Genomic DNA, 20,006 nt, shown 5'->3' on the forward strand with positions numbered 1-20,006 from the left:
GGAACTTCCATGGGTTTGTGCACTTTTCAGCTATAAGGTATAAATGTTACAGTTCACTTTGTCAGTAGGTGTTAGGAATCATATTTCAGGTCAAACTGAAGACGTACCCGCTTATAGGTAAATGTGTATTGATTGTAGTGGTCAGTTTCGGAGATGAACGTGATTCAGTGTTTCATTTTGTACTGATGTATTTTTAACATAAATATGTGCAAAGCTAACCTATCTAGTTCCTCATTAACTAAAACCAGACCAATGGGTAATTGTGATGCCTATAATTGTGAAATACTGTGTTTTGGCGCCACCACGTGGCTGTATTGTCCACTTTTGAGCAATTTACATCCTAATGGAGGAGTTTTGAGTCTGTGCAATGTGTGTGAGTAATTAATGTATACATATAATTGCATATGCATATTTTGACCTGTATTTTATATGCAATATTTACATACAATATTTTCAGTATATTCTTGATGCTATAAGTAGTGATTCTTAATTGTGTTTAAGAAAAGCCGATATTTTTTTCTATATTGTGTCAGATTCTAAGTTGTTGCCAGAGAAATTGTATTTTGTAAGGGCTTTTTGGAAGCCAGAGCTGCCATCATTCCCTGGACCAGATGCAGACATGCCGTGGGATGAATAGGGGCACTCAGTCCTCATTAGCCGGGTTGGCTTCCACAGCCAGCAGAAGGGGTGTGAACATTTTTTGAAGCAATACTGGAGAATCCAGGCTATTTATTTGAAATTATTACTGGGGTTTGTGGTGTGTCCACACCATAGTGTTTGTGTGTCGGCCTGGATGGCTTCCAGATCGCTAACTCTTGGGACAGTCGGAGGTGTCAGGGTGTAACCTTTACCAGCCAGCACTCTCAGATCCATACTAGAGAAGCCGCTCCCTTTGTCGTTTCAGCGGACGGTGTGTCTTTACTGCCGAGTCCAGCTGATCAGCAGCAACGCAGGCCAGAGCCCTGCACATTTTTGGGTTTCCCCTCATTTAACACACCTGATTCAACTCCTTGTGCTAATTACCACACAGCTCTCGAGCTGAATCATTTATGGTGGAACAGGGAAAGAACTAAGCTGCACAGGGCTCCGGCCCTCCAGGACTGGAGTTGGGCACCCCTGGCCTATGGTGTAAGCTATAAGGACGAGCATTCCCAGTCCTGTGTTTTGGTATGAATTTAAACAGATGAGCATTGTGTGCCTCTTGTTGAGCCCTTTGTTAACCCAGTATTTTCCAAACTCTACATTTTATGGTTTGGACTCGCTAGTCTGCACTCACCCTGGAACCTCACACCCTGTCAGGGTACAGCCACCACTGGTTCACTCAAAGGGACTCCTGCTGATGTCACGCAGCGTATGCAGCCACTGGATACTGTTTTATTATTGGCTGATTGAGAGGTCATCCCAGAAACCCGCACCCACAGCGGCTCTCCGTGGATCCGGTTCGCCACCCCTGTTCTATGTAGTTATTGTTAACGGAACAATAGATCCATATTGGAAGGCTGTTTTAGGCTTACGACTAGTTTTCCCTTCCATTTTACCCTCCTGATAGGGTGTTGTCAGCTACAGTGATTTAAGGAATGCTCTGGACAAACTCTCAGGAAAATAGATGAATGACAGGAAAAGCAAACTTACAGAGCCTAAAAAAAGAGGCAAGCCATCTTTGATTCATCAGTCTTTATTTTGTTTTGTGCTGCCGTATCGTTTGTCGAATGTTTTACATCCATGGATACTGTATTGGTAACAGCTTTAGAATCAGTTTCAGTAAATGATGAGGTAGTCCTTGTGTTCTGTAGTCCAGTGTTGAACTTCAAAGCTTGTCTTCATATGTAGGATCTATAGTTGCAAGTCAATGTCTCTAGGTGCTGCAGTTGCAGAAGTTACGCTCCCATCTCCCTGTGTACTGTCACAATCTCAGATCCAAATCACGGCCCCCAGCAGTTAGTTCTGTCCAACCCCGTTTTAGATCTCGCTCCATGAGCAGGTCTGAATCTTATAGCTGATCTCACCCAGCCAGTAGCTTCTCAGCCTGGAAGAAGCGGGCCAGGAGCTCTCCTTTGGGTCAAATCCAGTTCACTCCCAACCCTACGGAAACTCCTCCAGTCCTGTTCATCTCCACACAAATAAAACAAATTTCTTTGAATAGTCATTTATTTTTATAGGGTGATTTTATGAATGAAGTGGATGATCTTTGCCATGTGTTTTTCTTAATATAAATTCTGCAATATACAGTATATTCCTCATGTTAACACATAAATTGTGAAAAGTCTCCTAATTTATTGTGAATGATTTGTAAAAGACCAATTGACTATAGACTATGCATTCTTAGTTACAAAAGAATGTCTATTACACACAACTTTTATTATCTGAATATTTGTAATGATTTTATTACTGATTAGTGGTTTAAAATGAAAACTTTTATATTTTCTATATGCCTTGAGCATACTAACAGACTTATCAGTCTCCTATGAAATAAGGAAAATATTTTAGATATTTAATATTTAATACTGCACAAAAATCATTATTGTTCCAGGTGTATTTAACTACAATATACAAGTTATATTAATGAAAATTGGATTTCAAAAGTCTGTGATGCTCTGTATACAATGAACTTGCTTTACAGATGGTATTTTCTAATTTTGTACTGCACAAATGTATTATAAGATGTTCGATCTAGATGTTCCCTGGAGGTAGTATTGTAAATTAGAGCACAGATTAAAAACAAACCATCCAAACATGGTCACTTAATGTCTGTTGCTGCTCTTGGAATGATGTCCCTTTCAGGTCCACAGTTTCTTTCTTTTGCCACATGGTGTTTGTTGTTGCTGCATTTTGGCCATTTGCTGAAATTAGCTCCTGGGGTGGGGGTGGGGGGGGGGGGGGGGTGACTCCTGCCATCAACTGAACGACTGTCCACTCCTAGACTGATGTCGCTTCCTCTGTGTTACCGTTCACAGTCACATACACTGTTTTCTCTGAAAGATATGTTTTTGTAGGGGACAAAAAGTCTAATGTAAGTACTTTGCTGAGAACTGGTCCAGTCACTTTAATGCATTCAGTACTGTTGACTGCAATGAAATACTTACTGTTGCTAGATGCCTTGAACCTTTGGTAACACCTGAACAGGATGGTAAGCAGTAAAGCTTCACCAACCTGGAAAGTGACGTAGATGAAGGGGAACAGGAAGAGGGGTCCAATGATCTCGTAAGGGAACACTACCTTCAGAACGGTGGTGCCAAGCTGGACATTTTGACAGCCAGTCTCCATAGCAATGGTCCTCCTACACCTGTGAAAGGACACTCCAGGTTTCTCAGATGTTCCCCCACAAGAGCACTTCCTGGCTGTGAGGTGCCCGCAAATGTATCCCACTGCATACAGAGGACTGACTAAATAATAGGTGGCAAAATACAAAAAAAAACAAAAAACATTTATATACGATTAATTAGAAATTCTAAGGTAGTTGCTTCCATCCATCCATCCATCATCTACCGCTTCTCCGGGTCGGGTCGCCGGGGGCAGCAGTCTAAGCAGGGAGACCCAGACTTCCCTCTCCCCAGCCACTTTGTCCAGCTCCTCTGGGGGGATCCCGAGGCGTTCCCAGGCCAGCCGGGAGACATAGTCTCTCCAGTGTGTCCTGAGTCTTCCCCGGGGCCTCCTCCCAGTGGGACATGCCCGGAACACCTCACCAGGGAGGCGTCCAGGAGGCATCCTGACCAGATGCCTGAGCCACCTCATCTGGCTCCTCTCAATGTGGAGGAGCAGCAGCTCTACTCTGAGTCCCTCCCAAATGACCGAGCTTCTCACCCTATCTCTACGGGAGAGCCCAGCCACTCTGCGGAGGAAACCCATTTCGACCGCTTGCACTCACGATCTCGTTCTTTCGGTCACTACCCATAGCTCGTGACCATAGGTGAGGGTAGGAACGTAGATCGACTGGTAAATCGAGAGATTTGCCTTTTGGCTCAGCTCCTTCTTCACCATGACAGACCGATGCAGCGCCCGCATCACTGCTGACGCCGCACCGATCCGCCTGTCGATCTCCCGCTCCATCGTCCCCTCACTCATGAACAAGACCCTGAGATACTTAAACAACTCCACTTGGGGAAGGATTCCCTCCCCAACCCGGAGAGAGCACTCCACCCATTTCCAGCTGAGGACCATGGTCTCGAATTTGGAGGTGCTGATTTTCATCCCAGCCGCTTCACACTTGACTGCGAACTTCTCCAGTGAGAGCCGAAGGTCACGGTCCGATGAGGCCAACAGAACCACATCATCTGCAAAAAGCAGAGACCTAATCCTGAGGTCACCAAACCGGACACCCTCAACGCCCTGGCTGCGCCTAGAAATACTGTCCATAAAAGTTATGAACAGAATCAGTGACAAAGGGCAGCCCTGGCGGAGTCCAACCCTCACCGGAAACAAGTCCGACTTACTGCCGACAATGCAGACCAAGCTCTGACACCGGTCATACAGGGACCGAACAGCCCTTATAAGGTAGCCTGGCACCCCATACTCCCGGAGCACCCCCCACAGGACTCCCCGAGGGACGCGGTCGAATGCCTTCTCCAAGTCTACAAAGCACATGTAGACTGGTTGGGCAAACTCCCACGCACCCTCCAGGACCCTGCTGAGAGTACAGAGCTGGTCCTCTGTTCCAGGTAGTTGGTTAATTAATTAAATTAATTAAAATGCAACTTTCTTCAAACTGTCACGGTTAACACCTTGCAAGGACCAATTGAAATACCGTCTGTTTTGTGTGAATTCTGTTATGTCGAGCAAGGATGCGTTAAGATCGCTGTATTGAAAGCATTTGTATATCATGTAGCTGCAGCTGAGTCACACCAGATGGCGCCAGTTTCATTTCTACTTCAACTGGAATAACAGTGCACAAATCATTTTGTTATGGCAGTCTAATAATTCTGAGATAGATATTTGACCAAACAGTGTTGCAGCTTTTTGAATTAAGGTTGAATAATTTTATTATTATATTATATTATTGCATTAACCATATAATAACCACAATACACTCCTGGACCCCAACCAGGATTAACATTTGAAAGCAATGGATATATTTAATGACTAACTTTTCTTAAAAGTAGTATATTCACAGAAACATAACAGATTTTACATCTAATATTATAATCAATTATAACCACTGTGAGTTTACTTACTGCTGGTTGAGATTGAACAAAAAGGACATCATGTAGCCAAAGAGGAAGCCGATTATTGGCATGAGAGCCGCCGTTGCTACCAGTGGAGGTGACAGGACCGGCCTGATTGTATCTCTAACCGCGATGCCACACAGGATGAAGATCACAATGGTGGTGACCACTAAGGCGCTGAGACCAACCTATGGGGCACAGATTGATCACACTGAGAGAAGATGTGGTTTTTTTTGCACCAGGTTAAGAGTTCTGGTAATAATTTGCCCTAGGTTTACATAACATTGTAGGTTACACTTATAAGGCATACACTGATGCCTGTAGAAAGAGGGGTTTGCATCCTGATTCAGCTCTGGAGCGGTGGCTCTGAGGCTAGGGATCTGTAACAGCGACTGGAAGGTTGTTGGTTCAAAAACCCATGAATGCCAGGAGTGATCCTACTCCACTGAGCCCTTGACCTGCAATTGCTTTGTCCTGGGTATGATGTTGATCTACATCCAGCCCTATAAGGAGGTCCTCCAACTTACAGGGAAAAACCTGGGGGTTGGTGGCAGGATTGGCCCTCCAGCCACTGGGGAGAAAAAAAACACACACTGGTCCATTTGGACTAGTGTGGTGCTGAGGTATTGCCTGCCATATGGCTGCACTCGGGTTCAAATCCCTGAGATGGTTTGTCATGGTGGGTGTGGCAATGTGCTGTAATCAGTACATGCTCCTTACCTCTCTTTCTGGGCCTCAGAATATCTCAGGATCAGTCATCCTCACCTTGATGATGATGGGGGAAAAGCGAGGTGCCCAGTGGTTGATGGCGATCCCGATGGCGCAGGGGACAAGGGTCAGCACCAGTGCCAGGGTGATGCCGCCGTAAGGAATGGCACTCTCCAGGCCGTAGATGCCCTGGTAGTACACGTACAGGAGCAAGGGCATCATTCCAAAGCCCATGACGTTGGAGAACGTAGTCAACAGGATGCTGAGAGAGTGTAAGAGAGAAAAATCGGGTGCTGAGGCTTATTTTGATTGTGACAGTACTTTTGTGTCTCATGGCTTCTACAGAATGCAGACGAAAGGTTACATTTGTGGAGAATTCACCCTTATACATTATCAGGCCTCCAGTCTTAGGCATTGACTGTGAGACTCATGCATTTCAAACAGTTCACACCCTCACATGCGTTTCTCACGCTGAGACGTAAGGGATAACGCCCACCAAGGCGCAGGCATACGGAGTGGAGTTCTCTGCCGAGTTCATAGCTGAGTTCATAGCTGCCCCCAGTTATACAGCGTTAACATCCGCCTACCAGCCAATCAGAAAATAGCATTTGTTGTTTCCGGGTAAATTCTAAAATAAGTTACATGCGATCCCGCTGCAAACACGTTATTATATAGATGCGCACACACACGTGCAGGCAAGGTGGAAGTGGCAGAGCAAGATCCGATGAAAGTGGTAGGCAGGGCTCTGAAGTCTCAAGCATTGGCCGCTGCGCCCCTAACAGATGTAATCGCACTCCAAACTTTTGGTGAAACTCGAGAGCCTTGGTTTATGCATCTTAGACACCTTATAAATAGTTATAAACTTAAAACAAGATTTGATATTGTTTTTTCTTTCCTAGATTGTTATTTAGTTGCTTAGCTCAGTTTTGTCCAACCTTTTTCTGCCATGCCACACTTTCCGTAAGGTAATTATCCCAGGGCATGTCATTATACACATTGCTTAAACCAGTGAAAGTACATTTTTAATATACACAGTACATCTGGTTACTTATAACAGAACACTAGTGTGCTGTGACACACCACAGTTGAAAAGTGCTGGTTTAGCTGATACTGTTTTCAGAACTTTAAAAGGTATATAGAGATGAAGGTGGATATTTTAAAGAAGAAATTTCAATAAACTCTTTTTTCATGGCACAGTAGCTCAGCAAGTAGCACTATGCCTCACACCATAGGGTTGTGGGTTTGAATCCCATTCATGCTTGGTGTGTTGTGTATGTGCTATATGCGTGTTCTCCCTGAGTTATTTTGATTCCCTCACCCAGTTCAAAAAGATGGACTAATTCAGTGTTTTCCAGTCCTCCCTTCCAACTCCCTGGCAGACAGTCCACATTTTTGCTCCCTCCCAGCTCCTGGTGGTCTCTGAGGATTGGGTTGGGAAGCACTGGACTAATTGGTGTCTCTAAAATGGAGTACGTATGTATCCTGGAATAGACTGACATCCTGCCCTGGGAGTATCCCAGCCCTTGGCTTCTTGTGATGAGCTTCAGGTCCGCCCGGTACCCCTGACCTGGACAGGCACTTTCAACACAAATGGATCTTTCCGCCTATCTTCAGTTCAACCTGTTCCTTTTTATTGGCCATTCTGTAAATAAGTGGAATTGTTTCAAAAACACTTTATTATTTTAATGGCCAAAAAGGAGTCATTAAAATCAATAAATCTACGTTGTTTCAGTGGGAAGCAGACAGCATGATTTTTAAGGATATACGAAGGTACTCTGAATCACATCCCAAATGATGCCAATTTGTACAAATGGACTCAATACCTAAATTATTTCAGTAATGCACCCAGTTGTATAAATGTTTTTTTTCTAAAATCAAGCTGCTTTGTAACATAGTTGTAAATTTGTTTTAGTTGTGTTTTGAGAGGCAAGACAGACTGTCATCACACAAGTGATCAGACCGGTTTTTGGAACATAAACAACCTCAGGAAGTCTTACGTCAGCTGCCCTCTGTGCTTCCTACCCAGCAGCAGCCAGGTCACTCCCTCAGCGGGTTTAGAACTACGGGGTCCTGGAAGGGCCACAAACACTTTTTTTTTTCTTGTGCGCACAATTTAGCTGAACCCACAAAATACTAAACTGATTTCACGAAATCCCCCCCTCCCTAGTGTAGAGGGGCTAGGCATTGGAGGAGTAGGGATTAGATAGGGGGGGGGGGGGCATGAAAATTAAATATTACTGGATTTCTTCAATGGAAAGAATATCTAAGATCCATGAATTCCTATCTTTGTTCTGCAGCACATTCTTCCAAAGCACTGGCAAAAAGCAAAGCCGGTTTTGTTCCCTCTTTTGTATCCTGTATAATGAGATTAATGAACTGGCTTCACCTCAGGTTCATGTCACCATGGAGACCCAGGGTGAAAATGTTGGACAGGTTTCCCCCTGGACAGCAGCCGCAGATCAACACAGTCATGGCTGCCATAGGTTCCAGCTGGAAGATCTTGGCAAAGGTAAAGGCTGAGAGGGGCATGATGCCATACTGGGCCACTATGGCGATGGCTACTCCTTTGGGCTTGGCGATGTGCTCCCGGATCTTGGCGACCTCCATCTTGCAGCCCAGGGATACCATTGTGATGAAGAGGATGATGATGAGGACACCACCAATCACCTGATCTATGACTGGAGAGAACTCAGACTGGAATGTTACAGAAGAATTATACTCTGTGATGTTAGAGGTGCTTGCATGGTCCCAGAACTGGTAGCTGTTGGTCTGGTTCTTTGTGGAATTCATTCCTAAGCTGTTCTTTTATTGTTCCCAGGCTGATTCCTGGGTACAGCAAGTCAGAAAAAAGACATTTAATCTACACATCACAACCAGGATGTACCCCCAAAATTTTTCAAGTCCCCCCCCCCCAACAGAGAGACCCCTCCCCCACCCCTGGCACAGCCTCTGTCTGGCGTGTTTCTTGAATAACCCTGGGGTACCTGCATATAATGACATTTCCAATGCACTGTGACCCTGCGGACCCAGGGAATGGACAGATTTACCTGCCTTTTAAAATAACCTTAGGCAGGATACTAATCCCCTTTTCTACAGTTGATAATGAAACTGCAGACAGGATTTCATCGCACTGACAGGTGAGTGCTAATATGTGCCAAGGTCTGGGCTTTTAGGGGAATCTGTCAGTGAGAAGGCCTTCAGGACGGAGCACCTCTCTAACTGAAGTAAACCTGAGACCAATGTCCAATTCCAAGAGGGGTCCCTGTTGCTTTCTCATTGGCATGACGGGTCGGTGGCAACGCCCCAGAGGCGGAGCCAAGTGTCTCCTCATTGACTATCAGTTACTTCCATCATCTTCAGTTCCGCCCCCAGATGTCTTTGGTGCCGGGTAGCTGGTGCCAGGAGTCATAGGTGTAAATGGTGTGTGTGATGACCCAATAGGAATGCTGCCAGTGTTAACTCCATCTACTTATCAGTCGAGACAGGACCCTGAGTCCCCATCTGGTGAAAGTTTCCCGGACTTGAATAAAGACTCCTGGCCTCCTAGCCATCAGCAGGGAGGGGTGGGCTTCTGGGTCAGGCTGTGAGCTGCCCCGCCATGTCCCACGAAGGCACCAAGTAAGCCACTCATTAAATTATTACAGCACATTGCTTGTTATGTAACATCAGTCCCTGCCCTCGTTTCCATTCAGTGCTTTTAAGTGCTGCCATTTCTAAAGCAACCAAACAGCAAACAAAAAGTGATCTATAAGCTGTTCATTCTGCCGTCCTTCACTGGCACTTTATACTGTATATGCACAAGGCAGCAGGTAGATGATCCACAACTGTTGGTGCAGACTTTCAAAAATATTTCGGCCAATTCAGAAAGAAAGTGAAAATTAGTCTCAGAATCACTCTGATGTGGCTCCTTAGCAGCGATACAGGTGGAAATGCATTTAGTGTGTGACACGCAGGGTGTCCATAATGAGCTACCACCTCTTTGCACTTTTCAATGTATTAAAATTAAAATGAGGGCATTGCATTACAAATACTTTTATTAAGGTATTTTATTTTGAAACAAAAAAATCGAATAGTGAATGAAGTGGTATCACTATAGTGGCATATCTACATGTGATGGCAACATCTGGTTAAAGACAATTCATTTTTCAAATGTTCTGTTTGGTTTTGCTCCCTCTTTCTAGCTCCCACTTTGGCCGATGGTCACCTACCTTCATCTCCTGCAGGTTTCACACGCCGGCTGTGTCAGGGCTGCCGTCCTTCGCGAGCTGATGGCTGCAAAACTATCTATTGTACCTCTGTCTGAACCCCTTGTTTTCTACCACGCAGCTGCCTGAGTGGTACGTCAAAGTCCAGGGGACAAATTCACTCCTGAGTTGGCAAGTAGAAAAAGCTGACTTTACATATGAAATGAACAAAGGTGAACCGCGTTTCCCTGGTAATATAGTTACCAGAAGCTCATCATCTCACAGTACAAAGAGTCTCTTTCTAATGGGAGCATAGTGTTTCAGTTGTGAGGAGTTGGAGTGGGGGGGTGTCACTGCCCCAGGGCAATGGTGCCGTGTGCCAAGTCCCATCACAGAGCTCTTAACCGAGAGCACAAACAAGGCAGAAAACGGCACATGGCCAGCAGATCAGTTTAATTGGGAACATTCCAGAAAACATTCTTTTACCCCAAACTGTAAACCTCTATTAGAGAGAGAAATGCACTAAACAGAAAGTGTATTTTATGAGATCTCAAAAGTGACTCCTTCAAAAAGTAGATGAGCTTTCCTTTCTTTGGCATCTTAATGAGGTAGCTGTCCTTCCATACTGATGGAATGTGTTGTTCTTACCACATCATCCTGAAGAGGAGGCATAGCATCTGGGGTTGCAATGTCAGCCCTAAGTGCTTAATGTCTGCTGTTGCTGTCAGGTCCTGCCTTACCATTTCCTAGCTGATATACAGCTTTGCAGATCTCCTCTTCTGTAGGCACACTGCAGTATATCGGCAGGTCACTATTCACTGAGCAGATGTCCGGTGGGTCCTGGGGAGCTGGTTTTTTTCAACAGTTCTTCAAAATGCTCCACCTATCTTCTCTTCTGTCACTTTTCTCAGTTGATTGGTTTGCCGTCCTTGTCCCTCACAGTCCTCTCAGATTTGCTGAACTCTCCAGGCAGATTCTAGTTTCCATGTCAGGCCGCCTCTTTGACTTCTATTCTAAGAGCCTCTATATAGTTCTTTTGTCAGTCTTGATAATCTTCTTCATCCTCATGTTGACTTCTGCATACTCCTACTGGGCCTTGGTTTTTTTTGCCTCACATACAACTATTGTAAATTGCTCCTTTTTTTTCTAGTCCTGTAAATTCTTCTCTGCCAAAACCCATATTCCTTTTGGCTGTGCTTCTTCTACCAAGTAACACATTGTTGTCACTGCCTCTTTCACTGCCTCTTCCACTGTCTTTCCAATTTCAAATTTAGACCTAATTTTTTCTATACATTCTCAGGAAAAAAAAACAAACAATTTGTACCTTTGAGGGTACAATTACTTGTCACTAGGGCTGTACCTTCAAAGGTCTGCCAGTTGTACTCTAGCTGTACCTTTTAGTCTAATTTAAAGTACAGAAATAGACTCTGGATAAATTAATATTGTTTGTATCTTGGGGAACAAAACGGTACCATGGCTGTGCCCTTTTTTCTCACAGTGTACACTTCAGTATCTAGCAGACTTTCTGGAGTTTGGTTGTCACATCAGGATAATACACTACAATTTTCCAAATATATTGTAAGAAACCGGTGGAGCACATCTACTAGAGGAGGGGGCAAATATGTTCCACTAGTTTCTTCACTCCTCCAGACCTTGGAACAAATGGAACAATAAATATTCATCAGCCCATCTATCATACAACTGCTTATCGCTTATAAACAACCAGATCTACGATAAATGATCCATTTACTGCAAACGACATTGTGCATCCTACATCTGTTCGATTTAAGTGTGGCATTTGACACAGTCTCACTGTCTATTCTGATTTAGAGACTCCACGACCTAAGTCGCCATGAGGCAGTGCTGGACTGGTTTATTTTTATCTCACGGACAGAAAACATTTCATTAACCTATCAGGTTATGAATCACACATATCAGCTGACATGTGTGGCGTCCCCCAGGGCTCTGTCCTAGGACCATTACTCTTCATCATTTCTCCTCATCCTCTAGACCATATCATTTGCCGCTTCAATACACCCACTTCAGTACCAGCTCCATAAACAACGTGCCACTAGCACATGTGCTATGGATGAGCCACAAATTTTCTCAAGCTTAACAGTGATAAAACAAAACTAATCGTCACCCACACTTAATAAAGTTAGGCCAGTTATCCTCCATTTGGATCACACAACCATCACGCCTTCTCCTATGATTTATACCCTTGGTGTTACCTTTAACCCAGTCCTAACATTTGATGCACATGTATGTTCCATAGTAAAAACAGCTTTCTTCTAACACGACAACATCTCCTGGCTTAGGCCCTGCCTTTCTAACTCTGCTGTTGGGTCCCTCATTCACGCCTTTATCTCTAGCTGAAACGTGCTGGTATCACTGCTAACTCCAGATAGTGCAGAACTGTGCCGCCCGCCTCCTAGTTCACACTCACTCCTACCAGCACAACACGCCCATATTTCAGAGCCTTCACTGGCATCCACTTTAAAATACTTCTTCTATCATTTAAAGCTCTTTAGCACCAAGCTCCATGAATTGCTTCTCACCTACCAATCTCCCCGCAGGCTTTGATCCTCCCCTTCTGGCTCCCTCCTTATCCTCCCATCCAAACTCTACAGCCTTGGTCATTGTGCCATTTCCCATTTAGCTCCCGACTTTGGAATTCCCTCCCTACTGCTATTCCTCAGTATTTCAAAATGAATTTCAAAATAAAAAAACTTAAAAACTTTTTCGTTTCTTCAAGCCTACAACTGTCCTAGGTGCCGGCGACATGATGGATTATATTATATATATATATCTGTGTGTGTGTGTGTTTTTCTTTTGACTTACATGCTGGCTCAAGGTATGGGGGTGGGGTGGTTTGTTGTGTTTTGTTAAGATTGTTAAATAAAAATTTGATCACAAAAAAAAAAAAATCCTAATCCATAAAGTGTTTTGTTGTTTTGTCTATTTCCTTAGCAATGCTCTATTAAGTGTCTTTGAGTCTTTGAAAAGCACTGTATAAATAAAAGGTATTATTTATTATTATTATTATTATTATTATTATTATTATTATTAGATTGGAAATTAAATGGCGGGAAGTGACGTTTTTTCCACACACCAAGGAAACAGCCCTTGAAGTCAAGATTTGCCTGACTTTCTGTATCATTATAGCAATATTAAATACTGGGCCTGAGAGCACTAAAATGAAACCAAACAGAAGCATTTACATCACTTGCAGTCACATAAAACAAATGCTTCTCTCATATATGCATTCTGGGTGGACTTTGTGTGACCTGTGTTTAGGAAAAAGTGAAGAGGGATGGAGTCTGTAATTAAAAGTCCCTGTGAGTCAATTCACACTCACTGGACGTTCTGATGGGTCGCCAGATATGCCAGAGTGAGTTTGTGAGTCCAGTCTCATTAAACACAGGACGGCGGTTCCTCTTGAGGTCAGATATAATGCAGGTCAAAAGGAGTCCAGGGTCACAGGTTCTGGAGCCAGTAGCCTTACATGTTACACTGATGGGCCCTGATCTAAGGCAGGTTCATTTGGCCAAATGTATGCGAGACATCAGTGAAGTCTCCCCTCTGTCCTGCTGATTAAGTGCTTCATGACCCAGGTGGAGTGACAGCTTATATGGGACATTGAGACTACTAATTGCCATGAACTCCCTCCAGTGATCAGTAATCAGGAATCAGTTGCAGGGTCTGTAAGGCGTTTTGTCTTTCGCCAATCAAAGCTTCTTAACCTTGAAGTGCTAGATAACTGGCCCTGCTGCCGTCCATATAAACAGTCTGGCTGTAGCACTTGGAACTCTGTTATGTTATTCCTTAGTGTCATGTTGTAAGCCCTGCTCTTTCAGAAATCTTACGTTGTCAGGTTCCTGCATGTTCCATTTGCATGTTTATTAGTCAACAGATATATCCAAATGACTGTCTAGGACCTTGACGCTAAACTTATGGAGGAAGACATTTGCTATAGAAAGACGTCCACAGGGCGTCTTCAACACAGTTTGCAGTGCCAAGTGCCAAAATAGTAGAAATTGATTGATTTTTATTTACTTTACATAGTGTTTGATCAAATTTGACATATTTTGAACTTCAACAGCAGGAAAAACACCCCAAATAAGAACTTTTTAGCCTGAAATTTGGTATCTTCTTACCAAACTTATTGTCCATTGCACTATTTGTCTACTTGATGCTTCACCAGTATTTTTTGGATCCTGTATCTACTACATACATCTTACTGTTCACTTTGTATATTTTTCTGCTTCCTTTTAAAATATGGTTTTATTATTTATGGTTGAACCCTATATATAGCTCATGGGAGTTTTACCTACAGAAAAATGTTCTATGAGCAGAACAAAAAATGATTGGTTACAGAGAGAGATAACAAATCAGATCTTGGTCAGATGTTAGACCAACCAATAAGATGTCTTAGTCTCACCTTATCTAGTTGCTTGGGCCCACCTCCTGTACAATCTGATTGGTTCTCTCTCAGAACCAATCATTTTTCATTCTGCCCTAAGAACATTTTTGTGTAAGTAAAACTCCCATAGGCAACCCTATACCCCCATCTGTACTACAATTTTGTTCTCATTACCCTGAGTTTTGCAGAAGGACAATAATAGATTAACCAGTCTGCATCAAAATAGGAAAAACAAGTTATGGTTACACCTTGGAGCAGGAAACATGTTTCACACATTGTCTGAAGGGGAAAGAATCAAGGGGAAAATAGGGGGTCTCAAAATTGTTACAAGAACTGACTTGATTCCCATTCAGACAGACGCTTTGCTGCTAAATAGTCCTCATGTTAGTAAACTTGAACCTGCACACCCAAAAAAGGCAACCATAACATTATATCTAACCCTAATAGCGAGCATAACCCCAGCTCTAACCCTTTATGCTGGCTGACCTAAATTTTCTGCAAGTTTTTATATTTTTATGCAGGAATATTAAAAGTGCAGCAGGCTATGAAAGCAAGAAAGAGAGGAGGACCAGATGGTTTACCAGTTGAATTATATAATTAAAAAAAAATAATAAGTTACTTAAGCCGCTCTTGGAGATGCTTATAGAGTCTTTTCAAACTGAATGTCTACCCATATCAATGAATGAGGCCTTGATTACTTTGCTACCAAGACCAGGAAAACCTTCGAATAAATGTGAGAATAAGAGACCTGTAAGCCTGCTAAATTCTGATTTGAAGATATTATGTGAAGTACTGACAAACCGATTGAAAAAAATAATGCCAGATATTATAGATAAGGACCAAAATTGATTTATTATGGGAAGACAGGGATTCCATAATGTAAGAAGAGTACTGAATATAATACATAATTATAAAGAGAAAACAGATGCAGCACTTTTATCTGTAGATTAAAAAAAAGCCTTTCGACAAGGTGAAATGGGCAAACCTTTTTGCAGTATTGGAAAGGTTTGGATTTGGTAGTAACTTTAGAACATGGATCCGAATAATATGCACGAATCCTAGGGCAGAAATGATAACAAATGGAAATGTGTCAAAACCGTTTGACATAAGAATGGTTGCCATCACTGGTGTCCACTCTATCCATTGTTGTTTACTCTGGCAATTGAGCCATTTGCCATTGCAATTCGATCGCATCCACATATATTCGGAATAACAATTGGACAATATGAACACAAAGTCTCCCTCTTTGCTGACGACATTATTCTGTATCTGTCAAATTTAAAGAAATCCATTCCCACCCTGGTTAGTTACATTCTATAAGCTGTCAGCATAGAGGACAGCTTTAGAGTGCAACATCACAGAAGAGGACTGGAAAATGGCCTGTTCAAAGGTTAACAACAGACAATAAACGCAAATTTTAAATTGCTGCAATACAAATGGTTAATGCGAACTTATATATCCCCAGAGAAGCTAAATAAGTTTAACAAAAATATCTTAGATACTTGCACCAAATGTAATGAACAAAAAAGGGACTATATTCCATTGTGTTTGGAAATGCCAGAAAAATTTAAGTCTTCTGGGAGGAGGTACGGAATGCAATGGGGACATTTATCTCTACACCAATTCTACTGGATCCTAATTTTTTTCTTTTTGGTTTATACTCAAATTATAAATATAGCCAGGATGAGAGGCCATTGATAGACCTTAATCTGCTAAATGCAAAAAGAACAATAGCAATCTCATGGGAAATATAAATGGACCTAAGATTTCCCAATGGACCTAGCATATGTTGATAAGTCTCCCTTTGGAACAAACTACATATGTCTTAAAAGGCAAACAAGAGGATTTTGAACGTATATGGACACCATTTATGACCTTTTTCAAACATGTGGACTTTGTTGAGGATGCTGATAATGGAAGATGAGAATAATGCAGTTCATAACATAAATGTAACACGAAGACCCGCCTAAAAGAAAGACACTATTTGCCTGGGAAAGAAAAGTTATATTACCGTAATATTACTACTGTTGACTTGATGTCAGTAATGCTGATTTAAATCTTGTATTTTTTGTCATTTGGTTTGACTATTAATGGTTTGTAAAAGTATGAAAACAATAAAAAAAATATTGTTATAAAAAAGTGCAGCAATTGCTTAAAGAATTTTGTAGAATTAGCTACGGCGACTTAGTATTAGTGTATGATCACAAAGGTATATTAGGACTGAGTGGTGATAAAACTTCTGAATTCTTCGCTCAGTGCTTCAGTAACACTGTAAGCTATATATGGCAGCCAGTATAATGTTAAATTAATAATGTAAACAACGGTTAATAGATGAAGTTTGCTACACTTGACACTAAACAGGTATTGTTTGATTCCATAGGATGTTTTTTTTTTTTTCATTATATTCTTGTCTGTCGCACTTTCTTACCAGTGATACAATTAAGTACTAATACTTGCTGAGATTGTTATACAGAGGCAACAGTTAATGTCTCTGCAAGGAATGGAGGGCCAAAGCATGTTTGTGAAACAGACTCAACAGTGTTCATGGCTGGCCAAAGTGGGAAATTACAGAGACAAACCAACTTTTGCATGTAGTGAGATATTAAGGCCTCAGGCAGTTTGCTTAGTCCAAATCCCTTATTTACTGGAAGCATAATTAAGGCTGTTGCCATGCAGCCATGTAGTAAGTCTGAGGGGGAGCAAATGGGGCCAGTTACTCCACTAAAGCTGTTTTGCTAGTTTTTAAGCAAGCAAATTGAAATAATTAAAACAAAACAACCCTTCCAGAACTTTGATGTCGCTTAGGAATATTATTTCAGTGCTATTTATATGTGTGTGAGAAAGTGATAGTAGAGTATATTTGATAAGGTCTTTGATTGCTAAATCCAACTGTAGTGGGGAATTCAGCAAGGAGTGCATCATGGTTGCCTAGTAACTGCAGCAGCTGAAGCCTGTGGGCAAATCACATCAGTAACGGAAAGCCAGAAGACACTGAGAGTCTGGAGCACAACCAAATTACAACGCACACGCACACATTAGGCTTGCCGATAATTATTGGCTTCTTCATGCCACCCCTTAATAAAAAGATACATTTCTCAGCTTAATCTCAGAAGAACAAAAAATAAAATATTTTGCGGTATTGCAACCCACAGTGAATTGTATGACAATGTTGAATGCTTGGCTGATGGAAAAAAAAATTAAAGAAAGTCATTTCATTTTCATCTGATTTCCACACTGAAGTTGAAAAGGTTTCCATTTCAAAAGCAGAAGAATTAGATTAATTCAGAAAATCTTTAAAATTATACAATCCAATGTGTACAAATACTGGGAGCACCCTCTAGTGTTTATCTAGAGAATTCATCAAATTATAATACTTAAATTTTTATGGTTTAAAACAGTATATCACTGGTTTCCGTAATTCTTTTAGTATTTTTGGTAAAATATTGCCACACTTCATATTCTGTAGAATTATACAATTGCATATTCAGTTTTCAGAAATGTTCTCAAATTGGCATACTTTACATTGCTTAAGGTGATCTGTCCTAAAATGTGCATGAGCCCCTCAATAATCCAGAAAGTAAAATTTTTTGTTCTAAAAATGAATTTCATATCTGTTTGCCTGAAATGTTGTTCCTTTCTTAGTGGTTTACATGAATAATTCATTATAGCTTTGGTTGGAGGCATCTCTTGATGGGGGAGCAGTGATTGATGAAATTCATTTCTAATCAACAACACAGTGAAAGACCCTGTAAACAGCGAAAATCTGTCATCGTATTCAAGCTTATTGAAAAGCTTTGGGAATATAGCAATAGGGGTTCATTTTCCATAGTAATGCATTTTAGAGCATTTTAAACAGGTCTAAAGGTCTGAGGATGATTATGTATCAGTTGCAGCCATGTTTCCCACAGTATTGCAGGATGAAGCATGTCAGGGCAGACAGTCGTGCAGGGGTTCGGAGCAAGCGGACAGCCAAGAACACGACGGATTCCTGCTGACCTCGCTCACCCTCAGATGGCCTCTCTGTGGGAACTGCTGTGTAAGTGAAAAACAGCCAGTTTAAAGGTCCCACAGCAGGCCCCAAAGCAGACAGGGTGGGGCGGCCCTAACCGCCATCTGGCCTCAGGATCTGTTATATGCACGTTGACGTGTGTATGAATTGCCCTTAATTCTCCACTTCACATTGCTACTATACCCAATATATACTGTACCAAGGGCTTTAGACGCACTCGTGTCATCAATTTTATTATGGCAAGATGAACAAAACATGTCAGAAAGATAGCATTAAACAAAAGGGTCTATAACGCATTTGGTTGTACACATAAATGAAGGGTAGCAGGTCATATCAATGGTTCCCATGCAAAAATGCTGGGAGACATCATCTTCCGGATCTATGTAAGGTCAGAGGAACGACTTAGTACTTTCCATTTTTTTATGTATCTGAAAAAGAAAAACCTTAATCTGGAAACTGGGGGTAGACTTTTTACAATTTTAATATTATTTTGTGACTCTACCTCTGCTTGTCCACTTTGGCTTACATGTTTAAACCCATTATCGAGGAGTATTTTTAATGGAGCAGTTCAGGCTCTTTACTCCTGAATATAACAACATGTCGCTCCACCCCCAGGACATGAAATGTCAAGTTTCAGGTTACCTGTCCTAACATACCATGCACTTAAATGCTCAGCCTTCACTTTTATCATAATCTGCTGTTTTGCAGAGGGTAAGTTCGGAATTCATCACTGCTGTCAACAAGCAGAAGCCATTTTGTCTTATTTGCAACCAAGAAGAAAATATGTTTATGAAATGTTTTGAACATAGTGCTAGAATTCCATGTTCTTATTTAGAGAAAGCAGGATATTATGTAATGGCATGAGTTACTTAGCCTTATATTATATTATTTCCACTTGCCAGTTCAAATCCTGTGGCTGGCAGAGTACCGGCGAAATCTGCTCCAGGGGTACTGGGAATATGGCTAACTCTGTGCCCTGCCCTCACGCTTCACTCTCACCAGTGCAATAAATGCAAGTTAGGATACGTAAAAACAAAAGCATTCCTATGTGCTTGTACGAATGGCAAACATAGTATTATTTTAAAAACTATGTGACCCCCTAATATTAAGTAATTAGTGGAATTTTCTTTATTGGCAATAGAATCAATCAAACTGGTCCTGGAGATGCTACACAACGGTTTTGAGGTATTTTGGCCCATATCGCTCTACAAAAATTGATTCTTATATGTCTTTGGTATTTTCTACCTAGAAAGGCATTTTTCATGTCAAACCTTAGGATATTAAAAGAAGGACTGGATGTTACAACCGATTGTTTCTGCACCAGGAGGTCAGGCCTTCACCCCATGGGCGTCGCCGCCATTAAATCTGAGGGGGACGTAACCCCCCCCACATTTCACATAACATATTAGTTTTATGCCAGTGTGTCCCCCCCACATTCAAAATGCTTCTGACGCCCCTGTTTCACCTGAATATTCACAAATACATTTCTTTTGTTGCTGATTTACTCTTGTGTTATGAATCAT

At 41.9% G+C, this 20,006-nt stretch overlaps 1 protein-coding gene across 5 annotated transcripts; it reads right to left on the reverse strand.

Moving 5' to 3' along the window:
- Nucleotides 1-1,659: 1,659 nt before the first annotated feature.
- On the reverse strand, nucleotides 1,660-10,478 carry slc10a1 (solute carrier family 10 member 1). Of its 5 annotated transcripts, none has more exons than XR_011982572.1 (6): nucleotides 10,076-10,473; nucleotides 8,254-8,693; nucleotides 5,925-6,129; nucleotides 5,169-5,347; nucleotides 2,725-3,283; nucleotides 1,660-2,110 (listed from the first exon to the last, which is right to left on the reverse strand). XR_011982572.1 is itself a non-coding variant. In XM_072699243.1 (6 exons), exons 3-6 carry the CDS (start codon nucleotides 8,493-8,495, stop codon nucleotides 2,917-2,919), a joined length of 993 nt encoding a protein of 330 aa, XP_072555344.1. In that variant the 5' UTR covers nucleotides 8,496-8,545; nucleotides 10,076-10,120; nucleotides 10,165-10,478; the 3' UTR covers nucleotides 1,660-2,916. The 5 variants fall into 5 exon arrangements, 4 of the variants coding, with proteins under 4 accessions (XP_072555344.1, XP_023658000.2, XP_072555343.1 ...); XM_072699243.1 differs by having other exon boundaries at nucleotides 1,660-3,283; nucleotides 8,254-8,545; nucleotides 10,076-10,120; nucleotides 10,165-10,478; XM_023802232.2 differs by having other exon boundaries at nucleotides 1,660-2,972; nucleotides 3,084-3,283; nucleotides 10,076-10,466.
- Nucleotides 10,479-20,006: the final 9,528 nt, after the last annotated feature.

The sequence above is a fragment of the Paramormyrops kingsleyae genome, chromosome 14 (assembly GCF_048594095.1).
Source record: "Paramormyrops kingsleyae isolate MSU_618 chromosome 14, PKINGS_0.4, whole genome shotgun sequence".
NCBI classification, from domain to species: Eukaryota; Metazoa; Chordata; class Actinopteri; order Osteoglossiformes; family Mormyridae; genus Paramormyrops; species Paramormyrops kingsleyae.

Coding starts and splice junctions, on each gene's coding strand:
- slc10a1 (XM_023802229.2), bottom strand. CDS start 8,657: ATGAATTCCACAAAGAACCAGACCAACAGCTACCAGTTCTGGGACCAT. Junction 5,348..5,924: donor TTTCCCCCATCATCATCAAG/GTGAGGATGACT, acceptor TGTGCCCCATAG/GTTGGTCTCAGCGCCTTAGT. Junction 3,284..5,168: donor TTGTTCAATCTCAACCAGCA/GTAAGTAAACTC, acceptor GTCCTTTCACAG/GTGTAGGAGGACCATTGCTA.